Raw genomic sequence first — 22,471 nt, forward strand, 5'->3', positions numbered from 1 at the left:
TGACGGCTTAAAAATTACAGTTAACAATTATTTACAAGGGCTGTTCGAAAGTTCGCGGACAATGTCCATCTCAGGACATCTTTCTAGAAATTCTAAGCAAATGTATACCTATGGGGTGAAAACTAATCTAATTTGCTTCTTTTATCCTTTCATCGTTGATATTAATGGATACAGATCTCCATATTCTTCATGTAAGCCAATTTTTCTTCAAACAGTTTATTTTAAAGTACTGAAAGTGATTAGAGAATACAAGTACTAATCGTATGGTGGCTCCTGATCGTAGACACTGATCATTTAGTGGATCCTGATTGTATAGTGTCTTTCCCTCTTAGAACATTGCTCCGAAGAGCCCAACTCCGAGATGTACGGCCCAGATCAGAGCGCTTCGTAAATGTTTGACTGTCATTTTTATAACTTACAATACAACATACTGATTGATTTATATATAAAACAAACAAGCTAGAATTAAGTAAACAATTTAAACAATAAATTGGGACCATATACTGGAACTTTATAAAATAAATTGTAATTTAAACATAAGCTTTACTTCAGTGTCCTAGTGTTGTGCAAAAGTTAATGTAATGTTAAGGTAAGTTTTGAAAATGTTCAGCTATTGTTCCTGTATCGATGTCTGAAGGAAGATGAACATCCTGATAGCTTACTCTGTCCTTAATCAGATTACCATGTTTGTTTGTTTGTTTTGTTTTTTTTTTGCGGAAAACTATTACACTTCCACATCCCGATTATCGATTCGAATTTTATACAACAAGCAATTCCAAGAATTGTTGTCCCCCGCTTTTTGGTGTGTTTGTTGGTGATATGTCATTTTTTATGACATATTGTGTCAAATATGAACACCCTATCATATGTCATTTAGATATTATCACCGAAGCTGACCTTTTAAAAAATAAGGTCAATCGTGAAGGTTAGGTCAAGGAGTCAGAAATCATGCCATGCTCAGAAATATCGTGTCACAGGTAATGCACATGTCAAATATGAAAGCCCTATCTCTTCTCAATTAAAAGTTATAATGAACAAGATGTGCTTGTTTAACACTAATGACACCATATGGCAAGTTAAATCAGAGATAAAACTTTTCTGAAATGCAAGTTAGATATATTGTTACCCAAATTAGGGCCTTCTCACAAGAAATACGGTTTTGAAATATGAAAGCCTTAACAACACCTGTCCAAAAGTTATGGCCAAGGATATTTTTTTTTAAAAAAATAGGTTTCATAAAAAAGGTCTTGTCACAAGGATTACATATGTGAGGCATAAAAGCCCTAGCCTTTACTATTCAATAGTTATAGTCAAGGTTGAAGTTTTTAAAAAAGCAGGTCAAACTTCAAGGTCAAAGTCAGAGGGTCAAAGTTTTTGATATCAAATGAAAGGTTTTATCAGAAGGATAAAATATGTGGAATGTAAAAGCCCTAGCCCTAATTCTTCAGTTATGGCTAAGGTTATATTTTTTTAAATAGTAGGTCAGTCAAAGGTCAAGGTCAAAGGGTTACAGTTCTTGTTATCAAATGTTGGATCTTGTTACAAGGATTAGATATTTGAAGTATGAAAGCCCTAGCCCTTACTGTTCAAAAGTTACGGCCAAGGTTAAAGTCTTAAAAAGTAGGTCTAGGTCAGAAGTTCAAAGCTATTGATATTCAATAAAAGGTCTTGTCATAAGGATTAAATATGTGAAGTGTGAAATATGAAAGCTCTAACAGCCACCTGTTCAAAAGTTATGGCCAAGGATAAGTTTTGAAAAGAAGGCTAAACTACAAGGTCAAAGTGTTTAGTTTCTTAAGAAAGGTCTTGTAACAAGGATTACAAATGTGAGGTATGAAACCCCTAGCTTTTACCGTTCAATAGTTATAGGCAAGGTTAAAGTTTGAAAAATAGTTCAAACGTCAAGGTCAAGGTCAGAAGGTCAAAGTTATTAATATCCAATAAATGGTCTTTTCACAAGAATTAAATATTTGAAGTATGAAAACCCTAGCCCTAACTGTTCAAAAGTTTTGGCAAAGGTTACAGTTTATCAAGGTCAAGCTCAAAAGTTCAAAATTGATCGCATCCAATGAAAGTACTTGCGACAAGAAAAACATATTTGAAATATTAAAATCCTTGTATTTACCGTTCGAAAGTCATGGCCAAAGTAGAAGTTAAAAATTTTTGTGTAATAAGAGGTCAAACGAGGTCAAGGTCAAAAGGTCAAATTTGGTGGTAGCCAAAGAAAGGTCTTGTCAGAAGGAATAAACATGTGAAATATGAAATCATAGCTCCACTAAATCAAAAGGTATGGGCAATGTTTACGTTTTGGTGACGGACGGACAGAAGGACAGACGAATGGGATTTACTGTCCCCTCGCTTAAGCGAAAAGTGGGGGACACTAATAGAGTACAAATCTGAAAATAAATTTTCAAACAACTTAGAAGATGTTAACAAACACCCTTAGTACTTACATGAATTATTACTTCTGATAATTCGGGGGCCCGTATTTGCTCTGCTCCTATTTTGTATTGTTTTATGGACATTGATATTGAATACTGTTCGTTATCCCCATATTCTTCATGTATACTGAAGCAAATTAAATATGCCAATATGGGTATAAAGATTTGAATGCTTATTCTTTATTATGTGTAAAGCAGATTCTTTTTGTATAGAATATTCATCCCACTGTAATGATGAAAGCAGACGTCATAACTTTTTCATTTCACATGCTGAATATTTACATTTAGGCCAGGTAAAATTAATCTTTAGATTCTCGTCCTAATTTGCAAAAAAATGGGGCGGGTGGGCGGATTTTATTTTTTATTTTTTATAATTGTTAATTTATATATAGGCCTAAGTATCAACAAAACAATGGACGCCCCGTACACATTTTTTTCATTACCTTAATGCAAATATGAATAGATTTAATTCTTTTCATATTCTTTTAAATATTTAAAGAAATTTTTTGCTTTAAAAGTTAAAATATCTATCGTTAATTAACAAATTATCAAGTACACATTATACGGCACACCCTGAACAAAATGAGGTGGGGATACCAATAAATTGTGTATGCGTGACTTCTTATTTTGCAAAATCTATAAAAATGTTCTAATAATTATTCTACTGAAAAATCTAGGCCTTCTCTTAAGTCTGTCTACGATGTTGTAAATTCGTTTTTTTTTTCAAAGCTAAGTCACACAGCTGGAGATCGTTACATATAACTTGACTTTCCTCGTCTATTTTTACTTAGTAGCAATCTCTCTACATACTTGCTCCTGCCAGTGATGGTATCTATATGTGTTTATGCTATTTTTTCTTCTCTGCCTTCTCTATACTGACAAATTATCTTTTCCTTACACATTTAAACTGCTTTTATTGCCGATTTTTCTCCATTCTTCACATGGCGTTTTTGCTATAAATAGCGACACGCGACTTTTGATATAGACGGGAGATAACTCTTAAACTTTGACCCAAATTCTTACTGAATGAAAATACATGAAAATACCCAAAAATCTAAATAAAAAATATCGGGGCGGGACATTTTGAGAGGGGCGGGTGGGGATGAGAATCTAAAGATTAATTTTATATGGCCTAAGTAAAAGATAAAGAAAATGGATCCTCCAGGGTTCGAACTCATGACTTCTCACATGTGAAGCTAGAGATATTCCACTACACCACAGAACTGCATTTATCATGCAGAAATTATACGCAAACATTAGGTCACATACATGTATATATTCAGGTTCGATATTGTTAAAATTGTATACAATGCATGATGTCAAATATGAATATGGTATATAATAGCCGTGCCAATATGAAATTGAGAAAAATATGGGAACACGCAAGCTTAAGGTCAGAGCAAAATGTAATTTGCTTAATTCAGAACACGCTCCTAAATGAGATTTTGATCGGGTCAGGCTGAATAATACAATGTAATTGTTTACACGAATATACATGCAGCTAAGTGGACTTTACGTGATGAATTGTGATATTCAACAGGTAAATCGAAGTCAAATGGAGGTTATAACAATGGAAGCAAAGGTTTATTTTGAATATCTTTTTTTAATCAAGTCTATTGGCTCTTCTCTTTTTAATATTACATTATTTATTTACAGTTTTCTTAGGAACACCCAAAAATATGCGCTGTCTATCATTCAGACGATGAAAAACGTGATCTGATTATCTTTTGATATTCGAGGAAACTTCAGGCACTATGCCTTTGAAATATATTTAGTTTTCCTTTAAAGGAACATTTTAATGTCATTTATGTACTATGAAAATGGTGTGTTTTTTTTGATCGAAAGAAATCAACATTTCATGAAACATTAATTTGTGGCATTTTTCTGGGCAGTTAAGTCCGCCCATTCTTTGTGGGAAAATTAACTTAAGCGTATTCAACAAAAAACAACAGTTGCAGACTATCTGACGAACTTAATTGAAATGCAACATATGGAGATTACAAACAATATTCAAGCACAAAAGTCCATAAAAATACAAAATTGATGCAATGCAAGCATGGACCTTCGAAGCACCGTAGGTGGGATAAAGTGTCATGGAGGTGTAAGCATCCTCTCCCGACCTGTCACACCCGTCGTGTGCTCATTGTCATGTTCGGGAAATAGGGGAAAGATCTGTCATCAATGCAGTGTGCAAGTACTGGACTAACAATTAGTATGGAAAAAGTCTCCATATATGGAACACTATTATTTCCATAAAGGTCAATGCCATGGAGGAAAGAATCAAAGGAATACCGGAAAACATTGTTAAATTCATATTTTAAATCAAGTAGCAAAGTATTACCTCTTCTAACTTAAAAGTTAAAATCAAATGTACCTTTTTTTTTTAAAGTATGTCAAACTTTAGGGTCAAGGTCACAGTTTAAATCATAGTTTATTTACAGACGCCTTTTAAGATAATAAATATGTATAATAATGTTATCTCTCAAAAGTTACTTGCATGGCCCTTTTATTGTGTGTATTTTTTTAGGAAAAGTAAGGCAAACCTTAAAGCCTAGGTCACGGGTTCAATATTAAAATGGTCTATTTGGAAAGTCTTGTCATGGGTAATGACCTATTAAAATACAAATACGAAAGCTCTAATTCCTTTTTCAGAAATTATAACCGAGGTAATTGTTTTTGTGATAGAAGGACAGACTAAAACACGATTGAGATTTGAAGTCTTCTCGTTTTCGATAAGGACAGATATTAAATTTAAAGCGGAATCGTTCATACTTGTGTTAAAATATACCGAGGCATTAAACTAATGACGATCAATAATTGAATAATTCATAGCAGATCCGAAACTGCAACTTCAAGAAAACCCGAAATGTTAGCAAGGTATCTAAAACGAAAGTAGGTCGTTATAATCGTGCGTACCTCAGGTAGGTGTATCTGTCATTTATTTAATATTAGTATTCAATTCATAAGTAAAGGTATGATTATTGTCGTGTATTGTACTGGTCTTCTGATAAATACTTATGCCAAGAAAAGTATCATGTTTTGCTGTGTCTAGAATCCATGGCGATACCCATTTGATTAAAGGTACACTGTGGCTTCAAAGAGATAAATAGCAGTTTGATTTATGATTTAAATGAAATGCATTATAAATAATTTTCTCCTAACCATCGTAGACGCCGCCTTGAAAACTGTATTCAGTACTCTGCATACTTTAAAACACATGTATACATGATTATTTTTTTTTAGATAAATACTTGATGTGGAATAATGTGAAAGATTTCTTTTTTGTTCAGGAAATAAAGAAAAGGACTTTCACGTTTTATTTCCCTCCTTAAAAGCATCATGAATGCATGTTACCAGATAGTTGCCTTGTTGATACCATTTTGGCAGGTTTGTTTCAGATCTTTTTAGCGATTACTCTAAACACTCAATCTTAAGAAAGAATGACTGCACCTAAGCATTGAGAGTTGGAACCTTTTCTGCTACCCATTTTAAGCTTTACGTTACAATATATCGCTAAATTAATCTATGATTAATGCGCAAGCATATGCTTTTGATATTTCTTTCTAGAAATTTTTGTCATACATATTTCTATAATCACAGAAAATATAATTGAAAAGAACATGTAAAAGCCTTAAATTCCGGAAATTTTGAACGGGACAATTAACTTTTGAATCTAAGATTTTCGCAAATAGGCGGAGTCATTTAAACCGCATGGTTGTGGAATGTAAACATTAGCACATATGATTTTTTCGCACTATGAATTTAAATGGAGAAGAGAGAGATCCTGTTGATTTTATGGTGCACAATTATTAAATGATTCTAATATTAAGGGATGGGGTAGATGTCTCGCTCTACAAACCATAATACAGAGGCAACAAAAGCCTATACATGTACTTACTATTGACACTGTCAATACCAGAATTTTTTCAAAACACCCCTAATGTAAAGCATAAAGTTAAATAAGAGACATATCTTCAAACCCTATTAAAATTTGCGCTTAAATATCCCTATAGTTTGAAGTTTGAAATACGATAGATACTGTCACAACAGAGACTTAAACACAATGATATGTTCAATGAAAAAGTTAGCGTATCGAACAGCAGAATGTTACGTGATTAAGGTGATTATAATATCAATCGTTGATGCACGGTGACTGGTTAATTTAGTAACTATCTCGACCCTAGTTTGGGGACATTTTTTAAAAATTAGATATGAACCGCAACTTGACCAACATTGTCCTTTGGATATGTATAAGTTTAAGTTCAAATACACATTCTGTGCAAATAATAAAAATGGCCAAGTTGCGGCTCGATGTAAACAAAGTCGTTGAAAACTGGTATGCATATGACATGTATGAATAACAATAGAAATGAGACAAAACTATTAGACCCCCATCTCAAAAGCTAGTGTCGCTCGGCATTGTTTAATACTTTCATGTTATATAATATACCAAAACCTGCTCTTAAGATATTGTTTAATACCAATGAAACATAAATTGAATGAATTTCGGAATTTTATTTTGCGCAAAACATCGGGATCCAACTTTCATAGCTTAAGTGCAGTCATTCTTTGATATTTTTTGATATATTGAATATATAACAGGTTGCCATAAAATACTAGCCAATGGTCAGATAGTCCATGATTTTTTTTTTGCATTCTATCATCAGAAGTCTATCATATAAGAGATGAATCAAGCACAGAAAGATGTTGGTTTCCTAACGTCCATATTATTTATAACAAAATGTCTTACAATAAGTGTAACAAAATTCAAAACGAACCGCAAATATACGTTGCTGAAAAAAGATGAAACGGTGATATACATTTACTTCTTCTTTACACTCCATATTTTTGTTTACAAATGAAATCAGAATAACAAGAGGCCCGTGGGCCACATTGCTCACCCGAGCAATGTGGCTGGGGAAAAGCAGAAATTAGTTTATTATTGAAAAGTTTAAATTTAATAATGGCCTATGTAGACTTTAGATTCCTTGTTATGGCCTCGGCCTTCCCTATATATTTCTACGTAAAGCCTTGATTGGCCATTTTTGCCCCGTCCTAACCCCGGTGGTCATGATTTGAACAAACCTGAATCTACACTACATGAGGATGCTACCATATAAATATGACTATTTATGCCCTTGCTGTTCTTGAGAAGATTTTTAAAGAATTGTCGTATATATTTCTATGTAAAATTTCAAAAGTGGACATTACTCTAATAGTGGTTGCAACCTATGTTTGTAATTGAAATGAATCTCACCAAATATTAAAATAATTATTTCAATAGTAGTCGTATTTCAATATTATTGAAATGCACTCTCAACCACTACCGAAATAATTATTTCAATAGTGGACGTATTCCAATAGTGATTATTACCTATGTTTGTTATTGAAATGCACTCTCAACCACTATTGATATATTTATTAAAAAAGTGGTTGCATTTCAGTAGTGGTTATTACGTATTTTTGTTATTGAAATTTACTCTCAACCACTATTAAAATAATTATTTCAATAGTGGTTGTATTTCAATAGTGGTTATTACGTATGTTTGTTATTGAAATGCTCTCTCATCCACTATTGATATAATTATTTTAATAGTGGTTGTATTTCAATAGTGGTTACTAATAATGTTTTCTATTGAAATGCAATCTCAACCATTATTGATATAATTATTTCAATAGTGGTCGTTAATTCAATAGTGGTTGCAACATCCCCCTTTGAATAAGATCGTGGCCCTTCATTTGAACAAACTTGAATCCCGTTTACCTAAGGATACCTTGCGCCAGGTTTGGTTGAAGGTTTAGTGCCTTCAATATTTATTTAATTTTCCTCAAAAAGAGCATTTCAAATCATATCTATACAAGGTTAAGCTATCAGGGATTTAAAAGATGGAAAGAAATGAACATTTTCTGAAACTTTAATTAACTGCATTTTTTCTGGACAGTTAAGTCCATCCAATCATAGTAGACACAACATCTACAACCAAAATAGGTCAAAACAAGAAGCCCACGGGCCACATTGCTCACCTGAGAAACTTTGGCCATGCTGTTCTTAAACAGATTTCCCCTCTTTTAATACCAATTGTGAACACGCCCTACCCTTAGGGGTACACTACACTACCCCAAGATGCTCTCACATAAGTTTCAGCTTTTCTGAACCAATGGTTCTTGGGAAGATTTTCAAAGATTTTTTTGCGCCCGGATCGAGAGATCCAGGGCATATTTTGTTTTTGTCCTGTCTGTTTGTCTGTTTATCTGTTTATCTGTTTATCTGTCTGTTGTCAACTTTAACGTTTGACATTACTTTAATTGAACCATAATAGATAGAGACTTCATAATTAGTATTCATACTCCACTAATTAAGCTCATTCAAATGACACCAAAGTCAATGACCTTGTGACCTTGACTGTGACCAATATGCTATAAATAGCTTTTTAGCTCACCTGAGCCGAAGGCCAGAAAAGCTGAAACTCATGTTGAAGCACCCTGTGGTACTGTAGATTCTATATTGTCCAAATCATGACCCCGGGGGTTTGGCGGGGCCGCAATGGGGCATCATTGTTTTACATAGAAATATGTAGGAAAAATCTTTGAAAATCTTCTTTTAAGAACCACTGGGCCAGAAAAGCTGAAACTCATGTGAAAGCACCCTGGGGTACTGTAGATTCTAAATTGTTCAAATCATGACCCCCGGGGGTATGGCGAGGACACAATGGGGAATCAAATTTTTACATAGAAATATATTGGAAAAATCTTTGAAAATCTTCTTCTCAAGAACCACTGGGCCAATAAGGCTGAAACTGATGTGGAAGCACCCTGGGGTAATGTAGATTCTAAATTGTTCAAATCATGACCCCCGGGGGTAGGGCAGGGCCACAATGGGGCATCAATATTTTACATAGAAATATATAGGAAAAATCTTTGAAAATCTTCTTCTCAAGAACCACTGGGCCAGAGAAGCTGAAACTGAAGTGGATGCACCCTGGGGTAGTAAATCATGACCCCAGGGGGTAGGGCGGGGCCACAATATGTATTACAAGGGCGAAATCTGGTAAAGAACAATATGACAAAAGATTCTCAGGTGAACGATGTGGTCCATGGACCTCTTGTTCGAATTTTGTTGCCGCCGGGCGCATAGTCTTCACAAACACATCTTGTTCCATTTATATTTCAATGTAAAACTTGGATTCCCTATTACGGCCCGCCCTACCCCCAGGGGTCATGATTTGAACAATTTAGAATCTCCATTATTAAAGGATCCTTCCAAACACGTTTCAGCTTTTCTTGTCCAGTGGTACTTTAGAAGAAGATTTTTAATGTTTTTTTTTACAATATATTTCTATGGAAAACTTGGATTCCCTATTGTGGCCCCACCCTAACCTGGGGGTCATGATTTGAACAATTCAGAATCTACACTATTTCAAAATGCTTCCACATAGGTTTCAGCTATTTTGGCCCAGTGGTTCTTAAGAAGATTTTTAATGTTTTTTCCTACATATTTCTATGTAAAACTTGGATTTCCTATAGTGGCCCCTCCTTACCCCCGGGGGATCATAATTTTAATAATTTAGAATCTACACTTTTCAAGAATGTCTCCACATAAGTTTCAGCTTTTCTGGCCCAATGGTTCTTGAAAAGAAGATTTTTAAAGTTTTTTCCTACATATTTCTATGTAAAACATGGATTCCCTATTGAGGCCCCGCCTTGCCCCCGGGGGTCATGATTTGAAAACTTTAGAATGTACACTACCCCAGGATGCTTCCACATAAGATTAAGCTTTTCTGGCTCAGAGGTTCTTGAGAAAAAGATTTTTTGATGATCCCACCCTAGTTTTGTATTTTCTTGATTATCTCCTCCTTGGAAGCGGACTTGGCCCTTGATTTTAATAATTGAAATGCTTTGTACAAAGATTGGTTAAAATTGGCTCAGTGGTACTTGAGAAGAAGTTGAAAATATGAAGTTTACAGACAGACTGACGAACGGACGGACGACGGACAACGGTGATCAGAAAAGCTCACTTGAGCTTTCAGCTCAGGTGAGCTAAAAGTAATAAATATCAGGTAAAACAACGTGTTTCTTAAAAAGAAATTTACTCATATTCTTTTTTTTAATTTATATACAATATGTTTGAATATGTTGTTTTTAGTAAGAACAAGCAAGAAATTCTATAACGCTTTTCTCCTTCTAAGTCTGTAACTTGAACAATGCTTTACCAGATGGATTCAGACCTCTGTTGTTTTGAAATAAATTTGAATTCATAGTGTGCATCTTTTAAAAATTACTCTTAATACCTTTGACGTATTAAATATCTGTGCAATGCATGCTTTTATGCTTGTATTTAAGAAATGGTTTTAAGATTTGTGTGAGTTATTGGTATGTAAATCACAGAGACTTGACACTTAGACATAGCTATCGCTTCATGCAATAATATGTTTACGTGCTAGTCTATGTGATTTACACCACAGTAATTCACACTTGATTTTTATATTTACAATAAAATTTTAATATAATATTAACGATCGTTGAATAGGAAGGATAACTCTTAAATCATTATTTAATAAAAAAGGCACTAAATTAAGATTGAAGTTGATTTTTGTTTTCATGCAAAGGTTTTCATTTCAAACATCTCAATATGAACCAAGATTCTCTGAGGTCTTAGAAATGACCTTTTAAGAATTTAACGTCAGTACCCTATGAATTACAACAATTAATGCATTTTTATAGAAATACTTGTTGTCTTTCATCTAGCCTTGAATACAGTTCATGATATAAAATAAAAAGTGATTTGCAAAGTCTTGTATTGATAGTTTAAATGTTTTACACCGTCTATTTTTACAAAAAATTAAACTTAATCATGTTAATAAAAACTAGAGGTACTGTGAGCAATGAGTTCACTATATAATACCCCCTCCCCCTACATAATCTAATTAACTTCAGTGATGAACTTAAAAGAAATTTTGTAGGTAAATACACATCATTTTCAGAATCAAGGCCCTGTTTTTCAAAAGTACTTACGACATATGACCAAAATTCATTCTCCATATAACTTTTTAATCAATATTTTATCAAAAATTATTTTTAACTTTATAAAAAGTGGTAAAATATTTTTTCACAAACAATTATTTTAAGTTTTTGGTCTAAGTCGTACAAATGTAAGATCTTTTGAAAAACGGGCCCCAGAGACATATTTGTGAAGATTTTAAATTACCAAAATCCTGATTTTCGGGACCTGAGGATCGGACTACCTTAAACCTCTTACAGTCTATTATATAAGATTGATTGTATACTGTCCTATTATATAAGGCATATAAGCAAATAAAATTCTGACAGAATCCAAACAAAAATCACTCTGAATCGTTGTCAGAAAAAAATGTGTTTATGAAATATTGGGGCCCCGTAAAGTAACTTCAAGCGATGTTTTACTTTTTTTCAAATGCAAGTCAAGCTCCAATGCCAAAGGATAAAAAATGTTGGTATCCAGAAGGAATGTCTTGTCACACGGAATACATCCTCGAAGCCTAGTACTAACTGTGAAAATGTTATTGCTGAGGTTAAAGCTAATTAAGTGATTCAAACTTCAAAGTCAAGGTAAAAGATAAACACTCTCTATACTTTGATAGATCTTCTACAATATTAATACACACGCAAAGTATAAAGTTCAAAAGTTATGACTATGATACAGGTTTGGACATTTTCGATAAAAGTATCAAATCCCAAGGTCAAGAGGTCAAATATTTGTATCCGAAAAAGGTCTTGATACAGGAAATACTCATGTAAAAAAAAGTCATCGTATCACCCACTCAAAAATCATGGGTAAATTAGACATGTGTACAAACAGACAAACATAAAAAAAAAAAACAGGCCGAGAGAGAGAGAGAGAGAGAGAGAGAGAGAGAGAGAGAGAGAGAGAGAGAGAGAGAGAGAGAGAGAGAGAGAGAGAGAGAGAGAGAGAGAGAGAGAGAGAGAGAGAGAGAGAGAGAGAGAGAGAGAGAGAGAGAGAGAAGAGATAGTCAGACGGGGATGGGGTTGGGGGGAGGCAGGACAGAAACTAAATATCTCCATTTACTGGGGGGCATAAAAATCAACGCAAAGAGTTAAATTTAATAAAATGAGAAATAAGAGGTTTTATTCTGATTTTCTAAATTATTTCTATGTTATATACATGTATGGATAAAAAATTCTTCATATCTCTTTGACATTATAGTGATAATTTCCCATATCCATTTTCAAAATAAAAAAAGAAATTAAAAGCTGATTAAGGAGTGTTTTTCTTCCTTTAACATTTGTAAATGTTAAACGTTTAAAAGAAAGTGTAATGAAGAAGGGTTGACAATACATAAATGTAAATTAAGCTTTTTCTTATACCTTATTTTAATTTTATGCAGTTATAATCATTTTCTTTTGATTATACTGTATTTCTTTTATGACTAGAGATTATATTTCTTGAGTCGTATTACAAGTACGTGTTACAGACTGTTTGAAATGTTTCATATTGCTTAAATTCTGACTAATACCTTAGTCACATTTCCTGGCCTGTGGCCGCAGACCTGTGGTAATCCGTGGTGTGAGCGATTCCCATACATCGGTCCACATCGGCCTAGTAGTCCTTAATTATTTATATAAAGTATCAGTTACGTCATCCAGCGACGGGGTATACGATGGGCAACCAATGCGTATTTTGATAAAATAGTCGGCAATCGGCCGAGGAATGTGACTATGGCATTAAATGCATTTGATCATGAATGACTTAGGTTTCCTAGTGATATTTACATGCATTGTCAAAACTTTTGACTTCAAATACATTTAAGGCTTCTGTTTGGAATGGAATGAAGTGATATGGTCATTGTTTTCTAGAATTTAGCATTCATCATGAAGGGCTTAAATGTTGGGGGGATGGTCTGCCAACACCTTGCCTATCTACTATGTGCTAAGATTAGTGTGACAAAATCATAAAAAGACATTTTCCGAAAATCCCTTTTCTTTCTCCGAACCCAATGGAGAAGCACTGTTTTTAAGAAATCAAATTCAATGTTTAGTTATCAATACAGTTTTGTTATGTGTTTTAAAAAGCTATAGCAGTTGTGCACATTAAAATTTAATTCAGTCCTGCAAATTTTCTTACAAAATGTTGAGAAATGATTTATTGAATAAACTAGATGCATTTTGAGCACTGAACTTACAAAATGATACATTCATCCGCCGTCTCGATTATCAATATGGTGGCAAAGTCCAGGATTTGCTATTGGAGACACAGAAAAAGTGTCAGATCAAAAACGAGATGTACAGTGGGACTATGTAAAATAAATAATGTGTAAGTTTAAGTCTGATATAATTCAGTGGTTTAGGACTGGTTGCGAATATGAGATGGGTATCCCATAGTGCAACAGACAGACGGATAGTCGCAAGACTGACGAATACTCTATTATTGTATCACCTCTCCTTTCGCCTTCAAAGAGATGACATTACGATATAGCACAAATATAATGTCACGTCCATAACAACACTTAAAATGATGTTACAAGAATATTGCTAATATATTGTAGATTAATCCCATTTACTGTGAAAGCTGTCTAGCAAGTACGCCGACTGTTAAAGAAGTAGAAAATTGTCCAAACACAACAATTGAGTGGCAACGCGCTTCAGATGCAAAACAATGTCAAAAAATGCTGTCACACAACTGTAAATCGTTCGTATATCATTGTCTTATGAATGAGAATGAGGATGCATTTCTTGAGGTGTGTGCACCAAATTGGTGGATGTCTGGTAAGATACACTCAGTGTTTTGAATTCCATTGAAGAAACCGATTTTTTTATATTCCTTATGCGTGTATGCTCAAGCACATTTATTAAATTATTTAACAAATGGAACAAAACTTTACTTTTGTAGGTTTTTGTCCTATGTTTAACACCAAAGAGGAAAGAGTGATAGATAATTTTAAATTGGATTGTACGAGTTTCAAAGAGGGGGAGAAATGTCCTTCGCGATTCATATCAACAGACGCTTACAAATGTAAGATACAAATAACACAAGTCAGTCCCTTTATCAAGTTATATGTCGTAAACGTTTTGTTATTTTGCTAATGATAATAAATTTATTCAAAAATATTGGTTATTACATTGATTATCTTTTACTTAAAGCCCAAGATACTGAACACTGCCTTCGAAAATTTACCTGGTCTGTATTCCCCTGTCAATCAAAAAAATTAAGGTCCATCATTGGGTACTTGAAAAAATGATTGACATTTAGCTGCTAGCTAGTCCCTGTGTACCTTTCTTTCACCTTGTTGGAAACGCGTGGCCACAATTAAATTAACTTTCGTTTTTCCTGTTTATCGCTAAATCACCATCGCAATGAGGAAGCCATTTCGATGCAAGCAGTTTTAGCTTGATTATAATTGATTATAATTATTTGTATTACAAACACTGAAAAATGAAAATGTCATCAAAGTGTTTCAATAAAATACATCGAGTTTGTGTAATTTTTTTTTCTAATGAAAAGTGCATAGGTGACTAAAGGAAATCGTGTTTTCACTCGTAAAAAGACGCGGAGGAAAAATTACGGTGAAAATAAAGGAGAAAAAAAACAGGTACCATTTTTTGCTTGAAATGGATGGTAAGGTTGAAAAAAGATGTAATTAGTAACAACTTCGCCTGGACAAGTTTTAAAGTATTAAGAGATTCTTTCATTCCCTTTTCCTTTTTTATAACCGAACATTTCTTGCTACGTGGGTTCTTACCTCCGTTCAAGGTCACAGGTGTTAGAAATAGTTTTGAAAGAAATACAGAATTTTGCAATAAATCAATATTTTGTTTTAATTTTTTAAAATTGTAATATAAATTTACTAATCGATAAAAATACACACATTTGTATGTAATTTTAATTTAACGAAACCATCGTTATACTTATGGCGAATTTTTCACAAGATACAGAAAATACATTTGCTGAAAAAAGAACCACGCGACTTTTTATTCAAACGGGGAGTAACTGTTTCAATTTGACCGTGATCGAAGCTTTAATTGCAACGATGTTTACGATAATTATGAATAGTTTTTAAGATTTTGAAACGGACAGGCAAGGATGACTATTTTACTGTTGATTTTATGCCTGTATTTTTTTATTATTTTTTTTAACAACGAACTCAAGTCATTGCTTCTGTGACAAACGATGTAAGGTATATACCGTAGATTTTTTTAACAGAAGTCGACCCGGAGAGATTTCTGCTTGTTTTTGATATTAACATGTCAGAAATTATGGAATTTTACAATGATCATTTATAATTACTAATGATATTTTTTATTCAGGATGTCGAGATATACTAATGATGATGATTTTATGATAAACAGTAGGTCAGCAAGCTGTACAGATAATACTCATTGACTTCCTGTGTATACTGTTTGTGTATAGGGATAAGCGTTTCCCACGGTCTGCACGACCATCAATACCTCGGGGTGCCATGCATGTAAAATGTAATCCCTCCCTTTACCTGAGAAAACCGTACGGTTAAAAATCTCAGCCTTTAAATACTGTAGTCTCTATATTTTTGCGGCTTTTGCGCTAAGACATCATTTACATATACACAACACTTAAGGTAGGCTCGTACTTTCAAAATTTTCTGTCAAACTGATCATTTTCTACCTTGAATACATGTACCTTAAATACTTCATATAATTACTAAAACACTCATAAAAGACATATCTTTGCAGGTTAGTTTTCACACAACATGTCTCAGAGTACAAACCTTCAACAAAAATTCAACAGCCAAAATTAAAGATAAAGAAGTGTGATATTATATTTTATTTAGCTATGCACAAAATCACATCAAATCTATATTAAAACTCGTGGAAACAAAAACATTCATTTGCCAGGAGAATATTTGAAATTTTTCCTGGAAAACATTAACAAATTTTTGTTAAATCTATCCACGTTTTTAAGATTAAAATCTCAAAATCTCTTTATTTTTTAACAGTTCTGAAAATGTTAATTGTTTAGTTATGTTTACATGTCATTTTTCTTTAGAATTAGTAAGAATTATATCTCAGGCTATTAACAAAAGCACAAAATTTACTATGATTGGCCAGAAAAATTTAACAAAACAGCCATTTCAACACGTATACCACTATCTTGGAATATGAATTTTTTCAACAACACGTATACCCCTATTTTGGAATATCAAATTTTTCAATCATTCTTTACAAAATTTAAAACGAAAGTAAAATTTAAAAAGATGAGAGAGGTTCAAAATCTATAAGAATATATCTCAAGTTAGTATGTTTAAAAAAAAATTAGAAGGGTTTAGATTCATAAAGGCAATTGAGAATTGTGTGTCTTTGTATGTGTTAAAAGCATATAAATCCTATGGACACAGTGTAAAGAGTTAATTTCCGTAAATAATATACATCAAATGCTTTTTATTAAAATAAACACTATAATTAATAAATATAAATCTATTAATTCATTTTCAACCAACCAAAATATTTTAATTACAAAAAGTGATAATCAGAATTTTACATTGGTGTGTAAAATTAAAACCGGATCCGTAAAAGTATGGACCTTCTTAACGCACATTTTTGATTACATCAAAACTCCAAACTGTGATTACGCTAGAATTTGAATACATGTACGTGAACATGATTCAATTAATGATCACGTGCAGTATTGCACATACCTTGTTAAACACACGTTGATGTTTTTCATAGAACTTTTGCATTTAACAAAATAATTTACGTCTAGTGATTGTTATTGTATGAGACTCTCAAACAAGATTAGGTAATTACATTTCTCAGGGAATGTGATCCAAGAAATAAGTAAGCATAGAAAAATTTTATTTCTTTATTGGGATAAAGATTATAAAATATTTTTAAAAATACGCTGCAGTTTAAGACTTTTTTATATTTGAAAAATTAATCACCCGCACCCTCTGAAGGAAGAGGGTATTCTTTTTTATCCTTACCGCTCTCTCTCTCTCTCTCTCTCTCTCTCTCTCTCTCTCTCTGTATGCACATGTATCTGTAAGTTTGGTTGTAAATTGCTCAGCAACTACTGAGATCAGACGTTGAAGTATTAGAACATTCTTGATTTGGGTAGGTCATGTAGTGGGATCTATGGGAGGGTATTTTTCACATCAGAGCTATTACTAATAAGTATTAACTCACTGCTTCTTATTTTGTTGTTAGATCAAAAGTGTTATGAGCATGTTCGGAAAAAAATTGAAAACAATACCACAACCAATATCAAGACTTGTAAATATGGGTAAGTACTTGCATCAAAGGAACATTAATACAGCATGGTCAAGTGAGTACGTAAGCATATATTGTGTTATGATATTTTTTAGGCACACGACTTCATCTGGATCTGAAAGCAATGTATCCCTGATTGTTGCAATCGTCATTGTAGCTTTACTGACTGTTTTGGTTATTGTTTTGTTTATTTTGTTACTCTTGGCAAGGAAACAAATCAAATGGAATGAAAGTAAGAACACGTATATACAGCTATATTGTGTCTCTAGATCGATCTTTAAAATTAAAAATGATTCATAAGGTTTTATAAAACTCAACAACTCATTATTTAAAATATATGTTTTAATAGTCATACAATGCAACAAAAATTCAAGGAAAGGGAAGTCTCAAAATCAAGAAGAACAGGGTCTTTTGAGAGAAGAAGGCAAGATTTTCATATTTGTCAAATTGTTATAACCATAGAATATTTACAGTTCTTATGTGACAAATAATTTCGATATTTTCCATTTAATGGAGAGAAAATTGTGCAGTTTTTCAAAGAAAATATTTCTCTGTTTCTTTTTTTTTCTTTTTTTTTTGAATTTACACCGACATTTAATCTCCTACGAGAATATGCATGTAATTTACCTACATCTAATGGAGATATAGAAAACACATTAAATGAAGCGAAGTATGCTTCTTCGCAAGACTATGGATTCAAATATGCTAGAAACCTTATACATGTACTAGCAACACGCAAAAGCCATAAAGATACATAGAGAGCACAGAGCAAGCAAATTATTACTCCGAATCAGTTTGCAAAAGATAAAAATTTTAATATTGCCCAGTTATTTGTCCGATAAATAAAACATAGCAATACAATGTAGGAAGTAAAAAGTAAGTGAGATCGATTGAGAATATGCGATGAAAAAGTGAAAAAATCTCAAATCAGTTTTTTCAGATTTTGATAAATGGCCTTTGTAACTTGGAGCAAATAATTTCTCATCACAGTGACCATTTTACCTTTATCGTTTTAAAAGCATTTAAATCTGTTTTAGAGGAAGGAAGTGCACCTGATGCAATTCAAGAAATGGGTAATCAAAGACCTGAGCCTAAAAAAAGTCAAAATGAAAGGAGTGTCTGTAAAAATTAACTATTTAAAATGTTGGCTAAGTAGTAAAAAAAATTATCGCCGAAAAGCAGTATAATATGAAGCAATATGTTGAGGGACCTAGTTGGAATATAGATAATAAGATTAAAGATATCAGTGCATATAGTAAATTATTGTAGACATTTTCACATAATTGCATTGTAAATATCTCAATAAGATAGCGACACTAGACCTGAAGTATGGCAACCTTATATAAGTTCAAGGGATGTTTTTCTTTGACTTCATTTTCTCCACCAAATTGCCTGTAAAAAATCTAGACCAGTTAAATATAAAAATTTTATTTATCCCCCCTTTAAAGCAGCAGATCAAGATTATAACAGCACACCGAGAACGGGGAAGGTCAACCAGGAATCACTTTCATCTGAAGGTATGTTCATGTAATAAAAAGTGAAATACTATTTCCATTCTACCTGTGGTAAACTTTTATGCCATTTGTGTAAATGTAAGAGAAGAAAATGTTCATTTTCTTGTATTCAATATAAGAAGAAAAATAACACTGGGAATGAAGTGGACGAAGTATTATAGTTAACAGAAAAAGAATGCCATGTTGCAACAACTATTGAAAAACGAGCACCATTGGAATAATTATTTCTATAGTGGCTTGGAATGCATTTAAATACCAAACATAGATTGCAACCACTATTGGACATGTTCACATTTGAAAAAAAAAAGTTATCAATAGTATTGAAATAATGATTTCAAAAGTGATATGAATAATCATTTTGATAGTTGCTGATAAGTAATACTAAAACCCTATTGCAAGACTTATTAAAAAAAACTTAACCATTAACAAATACAAAGATTTATGGTACTTTATTTTCTCCCACATTTTTAATTTATTTAATGAGTGTACTAATAAATTACAACTACTTATTAATGACAATTAAAAAAGTTGAAAATATGTTTCAAAACGCCACTATATTCTAATCACTATTAAAATGGCATCTATATTTTAATAAACGTAATACTACCTTCCGTTAATGTTGCTTTTAAATGTCTTGACAAGTATATATTGACTTTCGTATTCGTATTTGTTGTGTACGTAATCCCATGAACATGGGCTACAACGTAGTTCTATTCTTTATTCTTTTTTATTTAAAATATCCATATTTTCATCAGGAAGTTTGAACACAAAATAATCATTCTTCTTCCTTCATTTCAGTCTAGTCTAAATATTTCAATTTTTACATCTACATGTATTTATTTATTTCCTTTCAAAATCAATGTCAAAAAGAAAACTTAATACAACAAATTATTTCAAAATTGCAAATATCAATTGATTTCAATTGTTTATTGTTTTTCGCCAATTCGGCCAGATTGAACGGGAACTTGCTTATAACATTTGCATACATGTTTGAATTATTGTTAGGTCAGTATAATAAAAAGTGTCCGAATATTAATTAAAATTTCTACAAAAATGAAAACAAAACAGCTTTACGTAGAAATAAATTTAGATTTAGATATAGATTTAAATTCAATAAATAAGGTTATCGTATTAGAAAACAGAATGGGTAATTCATCTTTATATCTTTATATTTAGATACTTCGATAGACCTTGCAAGGTAGTTTTGAAATCATTGTCAGCAATTATTGATTATTTTAATATCAATTGGAATTATTGATGAAAACACTATTAAAATCAATAGTTCAATCATTTTTTTTATTTTTATTTCTTAATCATTATTAAAATAGTTTTTTCAAAAGTGGTTGCAACGTATATTTGGTATTGGAATGCACTCCAAACCGATAAAATGGTGAATATTGAAAAAAAATTGGTGTTTCTTTAAAAAAAAAATAAAGGGAAAATATATCAAGCATGCTATATTTTAGTATGACAGTAAAGCTGGCAGCGTTTAATGTTTTTCTCCTTCAAAATATTCAGAAAGACTTTATCATATCATGATGAAAAGTATATAGTGTCTATTAACAAATGTTTTCATCTTCATCTTCAAAACGCACATTTATTTACCAATTCAACTAAAAATTATCTCAGATTCAAGTTGGCGCAATAAAGAATTAATCGTCATACCTAAAATCAATAGTACAGTTTGTCTTCAGGATAAAAGATAATAAATTGTAACTATCCTTCATCTACAAATATATGAATGCCATACTTGAAAATATTCAAAGCAGTTTAATATTTATGTTTGTCTGTTGTAATCAGCAGATCAAGAAGGTACAGGAAATGCTGGCGCAAGAAAAGTCCAAGAAGATGAACCTGAAGGTAATGATCAGTTCGTTACTTTTTCCTTTTCATTTTCGTAAAATCTTATATTTGTATAACCTCGAGGAAAAATATACTTTTGAATACAAATCGGATATAATATATAAAAGAGAGTGTTCTATATCACTTACATTGAATATAGCTATATATTAAATTAATGTGTTCAAAGTTTGATTAAAAGTAAAATTAAATTCTTGGCTGTAATTTGCATAAAAATAAGTTACAAATATAGGCAAAAACAAAGGAGTTTTTTAAATTGTAGATCCAAAGAAAGAAAGAAAATCTAAAGACTCAAAAGCAGAGGACTTTAAAGGGATTTCAAATGGTACATGTAATATATCAGAAATTACTATTGTTAATGAAGCACATAAATGATGCACATTCAATGATCATGATGCACATGCTGCAAAAAGATTAAATGGGGTTAATTGTTTCTTTTAAATAACAGATGTAAAGGAGGAAAATAACAACTATGGTATATTGTAGTTCGATAGAAAAAGCGGGTACCATTTACGTAGGTCCACTCTTAAAATACGAAAATATCGTATTAGAGTAAGAATTATGTCACAATGGCCGGATTCGTAATCGCAATCGTTTTAGATTATAATTTTTCACAGTGAATGTCATATCCGGTTATATGAATTGCGCAAAAAACATACCGAAAGATAAAAAGGACAATTTTTTATTTAAGAATCTCGTCAAAAAAAATGGGCAAGGAGAAGAGAGAAAAGCAAGTCACATATTTAAGAGTGGTACAGTGAGTACATGTATTAGTGAGATATCTGAAGAGCCTGTAGTTTGAATAGGTCACAATTATTTCGAAGGTGGTAACGTTGGTACACTGTATTTGCTTTAATGGTAAAGAAATTGTATTGTTGCAAAAAAGACGAAGAGAAGAGACACCAGTTGCCAATTCCACAAAAAAAAATTACGACATATTTTTTATCTGAAGTGAAAACGTCTGATCGAAGTCGTTTACACAAAATATCCTTAGTGCAAAATCTATCGTAACTTCACGAGAGCACCAACGCTCTCTTAAGTATTTTCAAACGATTTTATTGATAAAATGTAACTACAAAAATCAAAATACACTTTAAATAGAACTTTTAGATATTTCATATTTTTCTCACACTCATTTTAGAAAAATGGAATAAAATGCACTTCAAAATATTAACGATGTAAGTTTTACCTCAGGTTTTCGTATAACCTACTTCTACGTCAGGCTTGTGATGTCAAATTTCAAATGTCTTGTCAATTTAAATAATCGACTGCACTTGTTATTTGTTGTCAATATCGCTAGCTTTTGCTCATATATGATGAAAACTTCATTATGATCTAATAATTAAAAAAATTATTACGCATATTAAGACTGTTTCTAAGGACGAAGTCTATCGTAAATATTGAATTATATGAAGAATATGG

The 22,471-nt window shown here is 32.2% G+C and overlaps 1 protein-coding gene across 1 annotated transcript in view; it reads left to right on the forward strand.

Annotated features, from left to right (window-relative positions):
* The first annotated feature begins 5,282 nt into the window (after positions 1-5,282).
* The window catches only part of LOC134236528 (uncharacterized), a 31,527-nt gene continuing 14,338 nt past the window's right edge, over positions 5,283-22,471 (forward strand). The window contains exons 1-9 of the mRNA XM_062718703.1: positions 5,283-5,362; positions 5,732-5,828; positions 13,982-14,201; positions 14,326-14,448; positions 17,613-17,688; positions 17,771-17,907; positions 19,124-19,192; positions 20,993-21,049; positions 21,312-21,374. Coding sequence (XP_062574687.1) covers positions 5,781-5,828; positions 13,982-14,201; positions 14,326-14,448; positions 17,613-17,688; positions 17,771-17,907; positions 19,124-19,192; positions 20,993-21,049; positions 21,312-21,374 — 793 coding nt within the window. The 5' untranslated portion in view covers positions 5,283-5,362; positions 5,732-5,780. The remainder of the gene's footprint in view (positions 5,363-5,731; positions 5,829-13,981; positions 14,202-14,325; positions 14,449-17,612; positions 17,689-17,770; positions 17,908-19,123; positions 19,193-20,992; positions 21,050-21,311; positions 21,375-22,471) is intronic.

Source organism: Saccostrea cucullata, unplaced genomic scaffold (genome assembly GCF_032062105.1).
Source record: "Saccostrea cucullata isolate Sc308-1 unplaced genomic scaffold, CSIRO_AGI_Scuc_v1 ctg340, whole genome shotgun sequence".
NCBI lineage: Eukaryota > Metazoa > Mollusca > Bivalvia > Ostreida > Ostreidae > Saccostrea > Saccostrea cuccullata.